The 17,437-nt window shown below is 43.3% G+C and overlaps 1 protein-coding gene across 4 annotated transcripts in view; it reads left to right on the top strand.

Moving 5' to 3' along the window:
- Positions 1-17,437, top strand: part of LOC140509884 (transmembrane protein 263-like) — a 357,693-nt gene that overhangs the window by 836 nt on the left and 339,420 nt on the right. Inside the window, exon 2 of one of the 4 annotated variants that reach the window (XM_072617923.1) lies at positions 1,068-1,184. The exons of 2 other annotated variants lie outside the window; for them this stretch is intronic. In XM_072617923.1, coding sequence (XP_072474024.1) covers positions 1,068-1,184 — 117 coding nt within the window. Of the gene's footprint in view, positions 1-1,035; positions 1,185-17,437 lie in introns of all 4 variants that reach the window. One more of the 4 variants, XM_072617924.1, reaches the window with a different exon arrangement.

Here is a 17,437-nt window from a genome sequence, read left to right as displayed (position 1 = left end):
ACGTCGGTTTGGGGGGGACTGAGAACACGGAAGGACGGTTTGGGGGGGACTGAGGACACGGAAGGACGGTTTGGGGGGGGACTGAGGACACGGAAGGACGGTTTGGGGGGGACTGAGGACACGGAAGGACGGTTTGGGGGGGGACTGAGGACACGGAACGTCGGTTTGGGGGGGACTGAGGACCTAGAAAGCCGGAGCTCGGAGGTGCCTTAGAACCTCGGAACACTCACGGGATCAGAGCCGGGGGTCCTGGGACACAGGACCTCGGAGCCACCTGACAAATAAAGCCTCGAATTCAGAGCTGGAGGGACCTTGGAATACGGAATGTCTGAGGGGAAGCACAAAGTGTCAGAACTGAAGAGATTGTAGAGAAGGCCTTAACCCAGGAATGGGGAACCTCTCCGGCCTTGGGTGTACCCTTCGGCCGAATCCCAGTTTTACAGAATCAATCCTTTTAGGAAGGGGATTCGGTCAAAGGGCCGCCGCCGGCCACATGTGGCCTCGAGGCCCCAGGTTTCCCACCCAGATCTCACCTAACTCCTTTATTTTCCAGATGGGGATAATTTTACAGAAAAGACAAGTGACTTTTTAGGACCACAAAGGTAGTAAGTTGGCATATCTAGAATTCCAAGGCAGATGCTCTCATTTCACAGCTGGTGCTCATGCCACTACACAAGCATGATTAAGGGGGATCATTATATCACCCTGTTTATCTTCTCCTTACTTGCCACAAACCCTGCAAGAACTTAATACATTTTTGCCTAATTTAATTCTCACGGAGCTGAACTGGTGCTTGTAAGTCCTTTCTTAGAAGTAGGTGCCTCCCCCCTCCCACCAACCTGTAACATTCTCAGGAAATGGTCCTTTAGATTGTCTTTGAAAACCTCATTAATGGTCAGTGTTTTGAGGTGGCAGCAATTCAGATTTGAATTGGAAACCATGGGACCTTACCTTACAGGCTCTTGGCCTAGTACCCAGCAACTTTGTTACTGGGGACAGATTGCTTCACCTTGATCCCAGGTCTTTTAATTCTAGACCCATCATTTCTTCACTGTATTACATGATAGAGGGTGGAAGGAATGAAGTATAGGAAATGGAGAGAAGAGAGGAAGAGGAAAAAGACGTGGAATGATAGAAGAGGATTTCAGTGGGAAAGTGGATCATTCAGAAGGCCGACAGGTGAGGTGAGGAGGGCTGACCGCTGGATAGAGATGTTCCCTTCTTCCCAACAGTAACCACAATTTTGTTGACAGAAGCTGTTAGACGGAGGTGGCCTTGGGCAGGGGTTGGGGAATAAGATGTAGAGGATCTAAGAGAGGGACAGTGGAGTCTTATGATATCCAGTCAATAAGAATTGTGAGCACCGGAGTCTATAGCAGCCACCAAGAAAGATATGGGAGAGAGAGTGCAGCATTCTCTCCTCGGAAGGTTCTTTTGTTGTATTACTACCAAGCTCTATGTCTATAGTGTTAACGTAGTCCTGGGTCCAAATATCATCTCTTAACTGTCAGCAGAGTCTCTTTCCACCTAGATCTGTACCTGTTTCTCCAGAGAACAGAGAGAGCTGATTGCAATGTTTCACCTCTTCTCTTTGGGTACTCTTCTAAGCTGAGCTGTTAAGAGGACAGTTAGTCACTGGAAAATGTGTCATGAAAATAAAGTGTTCTATTTACTGAAGATCGTTGTTATACATGTTAAGTCCATGAGCCACAGGCGTTATTGTGGGATAAGGGAACAATTTTATCAAAGACACATGGGGTGAATAGTCTGAATAGTCATTAGTGCCTGATGAACCCTTTCAGAGTTTTGAAATCTCTGAGGAAGGCACCTCAGTGGTCATGAGCATCATTATATAAATATATGTATGTATGTATATATCACCTTCAGGTTCGCCAAGGACTTTATGTGCATAGATACATGTATACATATGTGTGTATCTTAGGATACTTAAAACAAGCCTGTGATATATGTCAGAACATTTTAACATTTTGTAGATGAGGTTAAGTCAACCCAGAGCTGTTCAGCTAATTTCTGAGGCAGAATTCCAACCCTTCTACCATACTTTCTCATCTAATCCAACTTGCCCCTGACTATAAAGTCCTTCTAAGATATTATCAACAGTCTCTGTTTGCATAACACTAGTGAGAGGAACCTCTCGTCCTAAAGCAGCCCATTCCATTTTACAGGGAACTTTTCTTTTCGAGCTGAAATATGATTCTTCAGTTTCTACTGAGGACCCCCCTAAATCATCCCATATTTCCGTAATTGTAGCAGTTTCCTGGCATCATTGAAGCCCCTCTTCACCAGCCCCAATTCTGTTTTTTTTGTAGCGTGCAGCTGAGGCCCCCCCAGGTAGCTGAGAAGGTCATGGAATCCTCTTAAATTGGTACAGCTTGCAGTTTTGCTTGTGTAATGGACCACATTCGGGGGGAGAGGTGCTGATGTTTTCTATTTAAGTCGAGGAGAGTCAGTTACTAAAGTGAACTAAAAATTCTCACAGACATGTACCAGTCGTGTCCTCGTTGCCACATCCACGTGACTGTCCGAATTTATGTACAGTTTCTGTGTAAATCTGGCAGAATTTTCATGGGGGGTTTTTTGAAGGGTGGCCACTCCCATCTGATTACACAGCAGTGGAATAGTGAAGTCTTACCTGCTTGTTACTTTTTAAAGGATTGAAGCAAGTAATGTTGACTGTAGTATCTTGGCCTAGGACATGGAAACTGCACTCCAAAAACCTGCCCCAGTGGTGCGCTCCATCCTGAAGTGATTGTCCAAGCATAGTGAATAGATACTTCTCTGGTGGACTGGTTGAAGCTGTTCGCACTTAACATTTCACCATACAGACATGCTTATTCATGAGACCCATCCCACTCCATTAGATGAAATCTACCCAGTGTTGAATAAGAGCCACAGGACCTTATATGTCATCATAACAAACTACAGTCCAGAAATGTATGTTCCCAGTGGATCCCAAAGCACCCGCCAACTGTGCCAACTATCACAAGGCTCAACACCTATGGGCTTGTTTGCCAGGAGCCTCTATATTCTCCAGCCCTGTTTCTAAAGCCCATTAACAAGGAGAATGACATAGGAGTCCACCCACCATCATGTCTCCAAGAGCCTCCAGGAGCAACACCCAAATTCCTCACTGACAATTCAGAACTCAACCGTCTGGCAGTAAGATGGTGATAACTAGGTTTGAGGACTAGCTTCTTCCTATGATGATATACTTCTATGAAGGCAAGAATTGGGTGACAAGTATATCCTTAGGAAACTCCTTTATGGCACAGTCAAGGCAGCAATCCCATCTGGAGGGGTGTAATTGGGAGTCCTTCTGCAGCAGGCTAGTCCTCATCCCCACCTTGCCAGAGCCCCTTAGGATTGCACAGAGGAGTGAAATCCGAACACCTGCCACATCTTCCACACAGCCCTCATGTCGTATCTTCAGATCTCCACATTTTGAGGCCTTATGTCGTAAGGGGATTCAGGTTCAGGGGTGGTACAGAGATGATCAGAATGCTATACGTGACTTGTTCTGCTCTTGGATGGGATCAAGAAGCTTGTCAGTTGTTGGAACAGATGTGCTGAGATAGGAGAATATTACTTTGTTGTGTTTCTTTTTTTTCATTCTGAACTTAAACATCAAAAAAAATTACATCTCCACACACAAAGTAGAACCCAAGAGGATTTTGTGTGAAACCTTCACTTAAAACTGTAAATCTTTGTCACTTGCTTTTAAAAATGTTTATACTGAATTCTATACATTACTTTCAAAACTGCCCTACTTGTCTTCACTTCCTTCTGAATGACGTTCTGTTCTCTTCTGTGCATTTTCAAGTATTTCAGTGTCCCTCTTTTTTTTGCATCACTATTGTTAATTCCTTCTCTCTCTCAACCTCTCAATTTGAAAAGCTAGAGAAAAAAAAGACCCACGGAACAGATATGCCTAGTCAAGCCAAACAAATCCATTTAGCAACCATGCCCAGAAGTGTGTCTCTTTCTTCACCCTGAGCCCATCACCTCTCCTACCCCAACACAGGTTCTCTGGAGGTGCTGTTTGTCACGCATTCATCGCAGTCCTCCAAGTCCTTAGAAATGGTTTTTCTTCACAACATTATTTTCTTTTGTATGAATTGTTTCCGTTCTGCTCACTTCACTTTGCGTCAGTTCAGGATTCTCTGAAATGATCTTTCATCTTTTCTTAAGGCACAACAGTGTTCTGTCACAACCTGTTGAGCCATTCCCTGATTGTGAAGGGATTACCTTGGTAATAAACTGTTTTGATACTCTATTTTCAGTTCAGCTTTTTTATTGACTCTCCCTTTTACAGATACACACAGCACACTGCAACATGACTCTAAAAGCATAGGAAGACTTGTTTGTACAGTTAGCAGACTTGATGTAAAATTAATTAATGAGAGTGTTTCCTTTGTGTCTGGAGTGAAATGATGGTGCTAATAAAAATGCTTTTTAAATTAATTGGGTTTTTTTAAAATCATAAGCAGCAGAATGTTAGCAGTTCACTGGTTGCTAATAAAGAGACTGGGTAGGCTATTCAGTCATTTATCTAAATGAAGATGGCAGCTAAATTGTGTTGTAGACGTTGAGTAAAGTTGGTGAGTAAGTGAGATTAAGATGGAATCACAGGATTACATTTCTAATTAGATCACACCTTTAACAGCTCCTCTCAGTGATGCGGCAATTAGTGTCTGCTTAGGCCTGTCTGGAAATAATATAGTTGTACTAAGCTCTGAAAATTACATGTGTGTGTATGTACATATACTTGTGTACACATATACACACATACATACACATGCATATACAGATGGCTGAATATTTCATACCCTTAGCTACCTTTATCCACCTCCTTTCCAGACGTCGTAACACAGCCAGGGTCTTCAGCTGCTTTGGCAGCTAGATGTCACAGTGCATTTGAACACTCAGGTTCAAATCCTGCCTCAGATATTTGTGAACTGTGTGACTGAGGGTAAGTCATTTAACTTCTGAAACTCAGTTTCTTCATCTGTAAAGTGGGGATAATAATAGCACCTATCTCACAGAGTTGAGAAGATTAAATTAAATGATATGGTAAGCACTCTTAAAATCTTAAATCACCCTGTGCATGTTAGCTATTATTTTGTGTCCATATAAAGGGGAAGCTATGGGTGTGAATAAGGGTATAACCAACTACCCTGTCACAAGGCCATGGCCAGTACACCTCAGCTACAATAGGCACAGGGGTAGTTTATGCAAGGAGAACTTAATAAACAGAGTGACTGGCCAGGGCTCAACAATTAAGATGGACTCTAGAAATCTTTTCTTTAAAAACAAATCCATCATATGGAATATTCACAAGTTCTCATTCTTCAAGTTATGCTACATCTACAAGACAGACATTGAGGAAGGAGTCATGGATTTGTGGCCAGGTTTTAAATTCTGACTCTTAGCATCTGTGCTGCCCATGTGACTTTGGACAGAGTGCTTTTCATCTCTGGGTTGCAGTTTCCTTACATGTAAAATGAGAGGATTAGACAAAATTATCCCCAAAATAATATCCCTAAGAAAATTCCAGGTCTGAGTTGAGTCCTAGGTCACATAAGGTTAGAGCTAGCAATGACAGTCTCAAGAATCCTGGGGAGTAATTGTAAAGCTCTAAACTAAAAAGCAAGAGACCTCGTTTCTGGTCCCTCTGCAACCTTCTCACTGCTTGACCTTGGGCAAGTGGTTTTTTCTTTCTAGGTCTGTCTTTCTTACAAAGCAGGGGTGGTTGGATCATATTGGGGTTCTTATCCTGAGATCTACAGTCCTCCAAAGAGTTCAGTGATAGATGTAAAGAGCTCTTGGACTTTAATTAGAAAAAAATACCTTTTTTTTTTTTTTCCACAAACCTGTAACTGAAATTTACAATTTCTTTCAAAAACTTTCTGAGAAGAGGGTCTCTAATCTTCACCAGACTGCCGGATGGGTCCATGACACAAAAAATGGGGAAGCACGCCTACATTAAGTGATGTCTAAGGCCCCTTCACCCTGTGAACTTCTAGAATTCCAAATGTGACATTTGTGCCTTGGGGCTTCTTTTCTGATTTCATTAAAAATTTATACTTCTCCATAGTCTGATTTTATTTTTTGTGTTGAAGCCTGCTCCTAATGGCTACCTGCTAACTTGTGTATCTGATGTATGCATCATAATAACTCCTTCACCTAAATAGCATTTGGCCACATTATATCATTTTATTAAAGATTCTGCCTGATAACTGGAGAATGGCGGGAGGCAGTAATTGATGCTGTGTATGTTGGCATGAAGATGAGATCAAGAAACTTCGATTTATTCATAAGCTGCAGATTGGGCTTTGAATTCTGGCTCTGCTCCTTATTGCTTACTTGCTACCCGTGGGATGGGAGGTATCTGACTGCTCTTTAGGCTCCAGTTTCTTCACCTGTAAAATGAGGAGATTGGACTAGTTGACCTCAAATATATCTTCTCTGTCTAGACCAACAAGTTGTAAAGTGCTAAATTTCTCATGCTATATCATGTTATTTAAAAGAACTAAGGCAGCCACAAGGTGGTTATATTACCTGGTGCTGAGACCCAAGGATCTTATATGTAAAATGGCTAATAATCAACAAGCATTTATTAGGCACCTACTATGTGCCAGGTGCGATGCTAGGTGCTGGGGATACAATGAAAAAGTGAAATATTATCTAACTTCCAAGAGCCCACATTTCCTCTTTAAGCCCTCCAACTGTCACCAGCCCTGGGCAAATAAAAATATCACCTTTCCAGACATACTTCAAAGATTACCCTTTCTTCACCCTTTTCCTCCTTCACAATTGCTACTGATGTGCATTTTGTTTATTTTTAAAGTTTTATTGATGCCTTTTTACATCATAATCACTTCTTTTTATACCACCCCACCCTCAATCCCATTGAACCCACCCTTATAACTGGAAAACAGTTAAGAAAAAGCAGTTGACCAAACAGCTGCACCTACTAGCTTGTTACATCCTCCACCTGAGTCCCTTCACCTCTGCAGACTCCTGTTCTCCAGGAATAAGAGCAGCCTCAGGTCAAGTTCATTCTCCCTTCAGCGCTGTTTTTATTTGTAGGCATTGTTTATGATGTTCTGCTTCTCATTTCCCTGATGTTCATTTTCATTTGATTCTCACTTGTGTGCCAGTATATGGCTGTGTAGATTGGAGACAGTGTGATTCTTGGTCCTGGCCCATAGCAGACAGTTAATAACTGCTTGTAGAATTGAATTGCTGCTGTTTTTCTGCATTCTGGGGATACCTATCATGGTTACTGAGATAGGTGCCACCATTGTTATTGACTTTCCACTTTGCAGTTGAGGAAACTGGGGTGCAGAAAGGCCGAGAGATTTACCCCTGATCCCCATCTCTCCCACCCTGCCTTTTCTTTCCATACCACAATCATTTTGGTTCAGGCTGTCATCACCTCTTGCCTAGACTATTGCAATAACCTCCTAATTCAGCTCCGTGCACTCAGCTCTTCCTGCTCCGTTCCATTCTCTCCACAGATGCCAAATTGACATTTTTAAAGGACACAACAGATCATCATGCCATTCCCCAGTACAGGAATTGTCTGTGCTTCTCTCTCCTTGCCCCTAGCATAAAATGAAAACTCCCTTATTTGGCATTTAAAATCTTTCACCCCACCTGCCTTTCCAGCCTAATTATACATTACTCTTCTTTCCTCCTTTTTATGGTCTAGGAGTTGACCTACTTGCCATCCTTCATACACACAACATTCTGTCTCTCCCTCTGTGCCTTTGAATGTACCATCCTCCCTGTTTCGAATATTAAAGAATAGCAGTATCCTTCCTTCTGCTTCTTAGAAACCCTTTCTCCCTTGGAGAGAGCTATCCCAAGTGCTGACTCTCTCAGGAGTTCTTTCCTGACTTCCCCACTTGTTAGCACCCTCCTCCGATCATTGTATGTTCATATACTATCTATGTTACTTCTCTCACGGTGGGGTCCCTGTAATAGCCCAGACTTAATGTGCAGTGTAAGTACGCTCAAAACCATAACTCTGAGCCCCTACTGGTGTGGTTACTTTTTCTCTAGTCAGCCAAAGTAGACAGTTAGTTTGAAGCAAAGACATTTAGCAAAATAGCATAGGAAGAACATTTTCCCATAAATGTAAGGTTCACTCTCCAACAAATAAACATAATACCAGTGGAAGAATGAACCTGGAAAATGACTAGGTGTGAAGGGACCACACATTGGAAATATATGTGGAGGGGCAACTCATAATTATGACAGCCCATGATCCCTGATGCTTTCTGGTGATGGCATTGTGCATTTCTCAATACCATAAACTATCACTATTCCACAGGCTTATTGGCCTTGCATTCTGAACCTTTCCTTCAATGGGTAGGTCTCTCTGCTGATGCTCTACAGAGTCAGCTCAGTTATCTCACCTTTAGTTAGCTAAAGTTGAATAGCTAAAACTTCTCTTTGAGAAGAACAGGCTAACACCTCTATTCTAGCCATAGAGCATGGGCCAGGTATGCCACCTTGCCCTGGGGTAAACAATACAATCTTGGCCAGAAGAGTCAGTGGGAATTTTTTTTCCTTGGTATAGTAACCTATGTGGTATACTTGCCTATGATCATAATCACTATGTCCACCTAACAAAAGCCAGGCAGAATACTCCTTATTTGAGATCAGGAAAGAGATCAAAGACTTGTTACATAAAAGTTCAGGATTCTTATAATCTAATCACATTTCTAAGATCTAATGGCCTATTTTTGGTCCTCATCCCACTTGACCAGTCTTCAGCCTTTGACTTGGTCAGTTGCCCTCTTCTCTTAAGGTTTCTATAATACGTCTTGGCTTCTTTCTAACTGTCTGACTGTTCCTTTTCAGTCTCCTTTGCTGGATCTTCATCCAAGTCATGCCACTAAAAGTGGGTGTCACTTCTCTTCTCCTTCAACACTATGTCCCTGGGTGATCTCATCAGCTCCCAGAGGTTCAATTATCCTCTATGTGTTGATGATTCTCAGATCTACATATGCCCTGCCTAACCTCTTTCCCAGCCTCCAGACTTGCATCTCCTGCTATCAGACATCTTGAACTCAGCATGTCCAAAACGGAATTCATGATCTTTCTCCCCAAACCATCTTCTCTTCTAAACTTCCCTACTGCTGTTGATGGCAATGCCATCCTCCCAGTCCCCAGTTGTCCTCTCTCTCCTTTCCAGTATCCAGTCTGTTACTAAATCCTATCCATTTCACCTTTGTTATGGTTCTTGTAATGCCCCCCCTTCTCTCCTCTGACATCACCTCCCACCTGGACTATTGCAGTAGCTGCTGTTGGTCTCCCCACCAAAATCTCTGCCCACTAATCCATCCTTCACTCAGCTGTCAATTTAATCTTCCTAAGGAGCAGACCTGACTGTCACACACATCACACACTCCCCCATTCATAAGCTGCAGTAGCTACTTATCACCTCCAGGATCCAATGTAAAATCCTATTCAGCATTCTGAGGCCTTCACAACCTGGCTGCCTTCTGCCTTTCCAGTCTTCCTACACTTTGCTCCCAACTATATCCCCTACAATCCAGTGGCACTGGCCTCCTGCTGTTCTTCCAGTGAGACCCCATCTCTCAGCTCTGGGCTTTTCCCCTGGCTGTCCCACCTGCCTGGAATGCTCTCCCTCCTTATCTCTGCCAGCTGGGCTTCCCTGGCTTCCTTCAAGTCTCAGCTAAAACTCTGTGTTCTGCTGGCATCCTTGCCTCATTCCCCTTAATGCTGGCTTCCTTCTCTTGATCATCTCCAATTTATCCTGTTTCCCTCTTGCTTGCATTTTGTCTCCCCCTCCTAGAGCTTAGGGGCTATGTTTTGTCCTTTATATACAAGTGCTTAGCACTCTGCTTGGCTCATAGTAGGCCCTTAGCAGGAACTTCAGTTAGCCTAAGGAAGCAAGGTCAGTGTATTGGTCAGTAGTAGACCCAGTGTGTTCTAGGCTATATTTTATTATTTTTCATTTTGTGACTTTTGTACTCCTATTCTGATAGTTTCTGGCATATAGTATATGCTTAGCAAAGATGATTGACTGATAAGGTCAGTAAGCGTCAAAAGCAGAATCCCAGCTGAGGTCATGATCCAGTCCTGGTCCAGCACTTGCCATCTGCCGCACTGCCCAGTGACTGGCCCGTTAATAGGTTCCAGATTCTCTTTTTGAATTCCCTATCTTCTGCATATATGACACTGGTCCAGTTATTTCTGTATTAAACACCTTTGGGAGACACAAAGCCCCTTCTATGTATAACCCACCGTACTGAACACCAGGAAGCCAAAGACTCCTTCCTTCCTTGTAAAACCTTACTCTAGGCTGCTTGAGACTTAGCAAAATGTATCTTTGATTCAGGGTCTGAAAAGCACAGAATGTTTGATGCAACCTTTTCTCCAACCGGGCCATGGCAAGAAGGAAAATAAAGAGAACTGACTTCATATTATTCATGCCATTTAAAACACCACTGAATAGGATGGTTTACAATGCCTGGCACATAGTAGGTGCAAAATACTGCTAATTGAACTGAAATAATTTATGTATCCTTGCTATAATAGTAGTAATAACAGTTCACTTTATATAGGATTATAAGGTTCACCAAACTCTCTGTAAAGGGTTTGGATCCTCACAACAGTCCTGTGACATAGGTGCTGCTTCCTTAAAGAGATGATCACCTCCTTACCAAGGCCATCCCCTCTCTTGTGCTCTTGATACTGTCCCTTCTTGTGCCTTCTGCCAGATGGCCCCGCATCGTTCTTTTTCTGGAATCTTCTTTGCTGTTGTCAGCAGGCATGCTCAGATCTCCCTTGTCCTTAATGTCTTCCACCCCCACTCGACCTCACCATCCACTCAAGTTGACATACTATCTTTCTTTCCTTTCACAGTCAAACTCCTAGAAATAGCTCTCTGTGCATACCATCTCCACATCCTCTTCTCTCCTTTCCTTCACCCTATACCTGTGATTTTATTTGGCTGTGGAGTTCTCAGGATGGAAACTCCCACCACTAATGCACATCAGAAATTCATCTGTACATTACAGTCTTAGAACATTGCCTGGGATCCTGAGAGGTAGAGTAGATTGAGGATGGCATCACAGTAAGTATACCCAGAGGTGTAAACCAGGTCTTCCTGGACACAAACATACAAGGCTGGGCTTTTGGAGTTTTTTAAGTGTGAATGGTAGACTTGAAATCAGAAGGTTTTGAGTTCAAATCTTGCTTCAAACACTTAGCTGTGTGACCTTGAAGCAGGTAGATGACACAATGGCAAGAATCAAGAAGACCTGAGCTTAAATCTGGCCTCAGATACTTACTGGTTGTGTGATTGATCCTGGGCAGTTTAACCTCTGCCTTCGTCAGTTTTCTCAACTGTAAATAAAACAGGGATAATAAAAAGCTCCTACCTTACTGGGTTGTTGTAAGGATCAGTTAGTAAACATTTAATAAGTGCCTTCTATGTGCCAGGCACTGCGCCAAGTGCTGGGGATACAAATAGAAGCAAAAGACAGTTCCTACCCTTTAGGAGCTCCCAGGCTAATGGAGGACACAAGCAATGTACTGGATAAAGAGATAATGGAGAGAGAGAAGGCACTGGAATTAAGAGGGCTTGGGAACGGCTTCCAGGAAAAGAGATTTTAGCTGGGACTTAAAGGAAGCCAGGGAGGTCAGGAGTCAAAGTGGAGAAGGCATGGGAGCTGAGAGAGGGAGGGTCTGGAGGGGCCTGTGTCATTTAAGTGAAGAGTGCATATCAGGAAGTAAGGGGTAAGAAGACTGGAAAGGTAGGAGGGGGCTACGTGATGAAGGGCTCTGAATGCCAAACAGCATTTTATATTTACCCTGGAAGTAAAAGGCAGATCCTGGAGTTAGTTAAATATGTGGGGGTTGGAGGTGGGGAGAGTGACATGGTTGGAGAGGTGCTCGAGGAAAATCACTTTGGAGGCTGAATGGAGGACAGACTGGAATGGGGAATGAGGAGTGACTCATGGCAGGAAGACCCACCCCCAACCAGTGATCCAGGTGTGAGGTGATGAGGGCAGGGTCAGGGGAGCCTAGGAGGGTATTCAGAAGACTGCAAAGGTGAAATCAGCGAGCCTTGGCAACAGCTTGGACATAGGAGGTGAGAGCTAGTGAGGGATGACTCCTGTGAACCTGAGGGACTGGGAAGGTGGTGTCACCCTCTACCTTAATGGGGTGGTTTGGGAGGGGAGAGGGTTTGGGAGAAAGATAATGAATTTGGTTTGGAACATAATGAGTTTAAGCTGTCTCCTGGACGTCTCATTTGAGGTGGCTGAAAGGCAGTTGGAGATTCGAGATTGGAGAACATCAAAGAGGTTGGGGGGATTTGAGGGGGATTTGAGCATCAGCACCGAGACAGTCATTCAATCTATGGGAACTGATGAGATCCCCAAGTGAAGTATCTGAGAAGAGAAGCCACCCAGGGCAGAGCCCTGTGGGACACCTGGAGGAGAGTCCAAGATCACATGGGAGCCTGGTTGTAAGGCTGACTTAGCTTCTCAGACCCACTGTCCTCGTCTGTAAAGTGGGGGTAATAATAGTGTTGACCTCACAGGATTGTGAGGATCAAATGAGATAGCCTGTGTAGAGTGCATTACAAACTAGGCAGCACTATATAAATGCTAGTCCTCCTCTTCTTCCCTCTCCTCCCCCACCTCCCACCCCCTCTTCCTCCTTCCTAGGATCACATACACAGTCCTCTATTTGGCATTTAAAGTCCATCTCCATCTGACTCCAGCCTGCTTTTTCAGCATTTTCCTTTATCACACCCATCCATGTGCTCTTGAACATGGCGCTCAGTGTTCCATCTCTGTACCTTCCTCAGGCCATCTGCTCAGCCTCGAAGAACTCTTCACCCCTTTGCCTTAGATCTAATTCCCAGTTTCCTTCAAAGAGCAGCCCAAACACCACTTTCCACAAGAAGACTTTCTCAATCCTTTCCCCCTCCCAGATGCTACATTAGGGAGCAGACTCTCCTGCTGTTAGTAATTAATTACACTACTTGTTTATTAAACACTTTTTTTCACAGAGGTTTCAGGGACTTTAAAGATCATTAAATCTAATCCTCTCCTTCTATGAAGTCTAGAGAGGGCAAGTGATTAACTCAAGGTCTCACTGGTAAGTGACCTTCTGGATTAGAACCCAGCTCTCTGTTTTTCTACTCTACTGTTCCTTCTCTGCATTTCTAAGGAATGAGGTTTACTTATTTATCTTTGTGTCTTTCTCCATATCTAGTACGGTGCTTTGCATGTATAAGCACCTACTCTGTGCCAGGGATTGTGTTAGGTGCTGGGGGTTAAAAGACAAAGACAAGGCCCGGGTTCTCGAAGGCTCTACCTGTGGAGCAGAAGCTAGAAAGACCCCAAGTATAGGCCCCGTGGATGCCTCAGGTGGGCTGCCCTAGGAGCCAGGCCCCTTGACTCTGGAGAGGTTTGTTTCCAGCTGCACTCCACAGATAGGATTTTTTTCCCTCATAGCAGTTCTCAAAGACCCTCTCGTAAGTAGTGGATTTGTCATTTGGTAGAAACAAATCCTCTGAGAAGTAAGTTCATTTCTCTAATGTTTTCTGGTATCCAAAACACTTAGCTCAGAAAAGCCCTGTTAGGTAGGGAGTATAAGGGTCACTGCCTCCGTTCCGGAGATAAGATCACTCTCAGTTTCTGTGGGTCTCTGACACCGGCCTTAGTGAGGTGACTTTTCTGCATAGCCAGGAAGTATGCAAACCAGGACTTGAACCCAGGTCTCTTTCCTCTTGGTCAAGTGTTAACTCCACTCTCCTCCTTATTGCAAATTTCCTCTGGGGTATTCTTTCCCGACCTCTAATATGGTTTCTTAAATCTTCCAGGTGTATCTGTTGTTGCATTTTAACATCGTGTTACAACAGCATGTGGGGCTTCTTGGGGTGTTTGGTCAGCTGTTTTTCAGACAGTAGTCACCCCATGGGGGAATGTTTCATGATATGATACATGGAAGATGCTGAGATGACTTACAGCTGTTTTTGTGGAACTTGCTGCTTATGCCCATGTGTAGCACATAGATGAATCACAGGGGAAAGTAAATAACTCATTTGAAAATATCTTTGCCTCAGAAAAACTATGCTGAAAGGCACAGTCTCTTGTCCCTGAGGAATCTGAGGTAAAGATGATCAAATGAGAGAACACACTGTTAGGAGACCCAAAGTTTAAAGGACCTAATTGATATCATATGTTATTTAGAGACAGTTCAAGCTAATAAGTCAGTCTGGACTTGGAGGGTCAGTGATCAAAACGATGCCAGAATACAGACTTTCAGAGCTGGAAAGGATCTGAGAATATGGAATCACAAAGGTGGAGAGAGCCCTAGATCCCAGACAGCAGGATGTCCACTGGAAGGGACCTTCGCTCCCAGAAGCCGGGATGCTGGAGCAGAGCTCAACCTTTGATCCTAGTTCAGTCTTGTGAATAAGAAAGCTGAAGGTGAGAGAAAGGGAAATGACTTATCCAGCTTTATCCTATTGTGCTGACCGATTGCTGCAATGCCCTGTAAGCAGCGTTGAAGTCTTTGTTAACCTTCCTCTTCCAAAAGTGAATTCAGGAGTTTTATTTCTGTGAAGATTGATGGTTCAGAACGTAGTCGGCTCTCCAACTTGATTTATTTTATATCCTATTTATGAATTAGGACATGTTTATAGTGAAAGGATAACTTAGAGGAGGATGAAGCTACTGGAAAACATAAAGGGATAATTGAATCTCAAAGTCTATTAAACACTGTTGTCTTACATCTTGCAGCATGGCATTTTGTAGTAGGGCCCAATCTGACTTCAGCATTCAGTTTCTTCCTACCTGGTCCTCCCTTTCTTCATTACATTTCAGGAAATTAGATTTCTTCTTCTTACTTGTTCTTTCCCTCTTTGGAGGCCTGGGCAAGTAGAGGGAGGATCGTTAATCTGAAATTTCAAAAAAGCCATTAATTGGATTTATATAGGAATAATACTTTAAGTTAGTGTGGCATAATAAAAAATGCCCTAGATTTAAAATCCAAGGACTTGAATTCAAATCTCGGCTCTAGTACTTATTACCTGTGGGAGACTGGGTAAATCACTGCCTCTCTCTGGGTGACAGTTTTCTCCTCTGTAAAATGAGGGCCTGGACTAGATGACATCTAAGGGTCCTTACAGGCTTCCAACAGAATCAAGATCAATAAACAGGGGGCAGTAGCAGAGAGGCAGATGTGGTTTGATATCAGGAAGAACTCCTAACAATGACTGCTGCCTGTGGTGGAGTGGGCAGCCTTCTTGGGAAGGCGCAGGTTCATGTTCACTTAGCACAAGTCAGTTCTGTTGCGGTGGAGACTTCTTTTCATGGGTCTGTAAGATGGGAAGGCTGCTGAGGGCCCTGCCAACTCTAACATTTGGGGATGCTCTAAGTCACCATTCCACAAGCTCAATGGCTGTCCCTTAGAGATAAGGCTTCCAAAGCACCCTCTTCTGTCTAGCCCAGCAGTGGGATTTCTGAAGGGAGTCTTGTCTTTTCAAACAGGTTTACAAAACAGCTGGACCAGTTCACAGTTTCACCAAGAGTGCATCAATGTATCTTTTCTCACAACTCCTCCAGCATTTATCATTTTCCTTTTTTGTCAGCTTTGCTAATTTGATGGATGTCAGGCAGAACCTCAGAGTTGTTTTAATTTGCAGCTTTTTAATTATTAGTGATTTGGAGTGTTTTTTTTTCATTTGACTATTATTGATAGCGTAGATTTCTTCCTCTAAAATTGCCTCTTTCTGTCTTTGGATCATTTGTCATTTGGGTAGTGGTTCTTGTTCTTATAAGTTTGAAGTAATTCCCTGTCTTAGAAATGAGACCTTTGTCAGAAAAACTTGCTGTAAAGATTCTTTGGTTGCTATTTATCTGTTTCTCTTCTAACTGTAGCCAAATTAGTTTTGTTTTTGCAAATCGTTTTCAAAATTTTATATAATCTAAATTGTTGTTTTACCTCATTTAGTCTCTCTGTCTCTTCCCCATCCATAGGTCTGACAGGTAGTTTCTTCCACACTCCTTAAATTTGTTTGTGACGTCATCCTTTATGTCTGGGTCATGTACCCATTTGGAGCTTGTCTGTGTGGTATGAAATGTAGGTCAGTACCTACTTTCTGCCAAACTGCTTTCCAATTTGCCCAGTGATTTTTGTTGAATAGTGACTCCTGGACTCCAGTGGCTGGGATCTTTGGGTTTATCAAACACCCATTTGCTGCTCTTCTACTGATCTTTGTTTCTTATCTCTAACCAAATTGTTTGGATGATTACTACTTTCTAATTTGGTTTGAAATCTGGCACTATGAGGCCTGAAGGTGTATTTTTCCTGGTACGTTCTTGTCATCTGAAAAAATCTGGAAGCTTCTGCCTTGGGACTTGAAAAACTGGCTTTGTCCAGGATTATTTACCTCTAATATCCTGTTCTTCCTGTGGAAGAGCAGAGCTCTACTTGACCCAGAGGACAGACCTAGGATCAGTAATCAGAAGCAACAGAAAGACTGGATTAGGTTTAAGACTGGATAAGATTTAGACTGGATGTCAGAAAGCACTTCCTAACAATAAGAGGGCTCTGAAAGTGATGGGAGCTGCCTTGGGACTGAATGCTTTCCCCCTCCGCAGAGGTCTTCAAGGGAAGGCTGGAGGATCACCTGTCAGGCTTATGGTTCAGGGCAATCGTTTTTCAGGAATAGATTGGACTGTATGACCTCTGAGATCCTTGCCAACCCTGAAATTGTACGGTTTTTAGGTATCTAGGTGGTGTGGTGGATAGCATGCTGACTTGGAGTCAGAAAAACCTGGTTCAGATCCTGCCTTGTTAGTTAAAAGCTGGGCCTCCCTAGACAAGTCACTTAACCTCTCTCTGCCTCAGTTTCTACTTTTGTAAAATGGGGATAACAGGAATGCTTACTTTGCTGGGTTGTCATAAGGATCAAATGAGATCATATTTATAAGCTTTTTGTGAATCTTAAAGCACCCCATAAATGCTTGTTATTATTCTGATTCTAGAGCCATCCTCATCTCTGTGCCCAGTAGGGTGACCACATGACTGGTCTAACCTTTAGGACCTTTCTTTTGAGCAAATGGCAAAATTCTGTGACCTTAGGCAAGTTACTCAGCCTTGTTTGGTTTCACGTCTGTACCACTGTAAGCACACTGTCCTACCCATCATCCTAGGGGGGTGAGAGGCAAGGCTTATAATTTTACACATGGGAAAACTGAGACTCAGAGAGCTGCAGGGCCTTACTGGAGGTCTCCTGACTTCTGATGGAGCTTTCTTCCTGTTATGCCATGTCCCTTCTCCAACACAAAGCCAAGTGGAATAGTGAGTAGTGTCCTGGAAATGAAGCCAGGAAGACCTGAGTTCAAATCCTGCC

Source organism: Notamacropus eugenii, chromosome 6, assembly GCF_028372415.1.
Source record: "Notamacropus eugenii isolate mMacEug1 chromosome 6, mMacEug1.pri_v2, whole genome shotgun sequence".
Lineage (NCBI taxonomy): Eukaryota > Metazoa > Chordata > Mammalia > Diprotodontia > Macropodidae > Notamacropus > Notamacropus eugenii.
The sequence above is the reverse complement of the archived record's forward strand: the minus strand, read 5'-3'. Positions and strand labels throughout refer to the sequence as shown.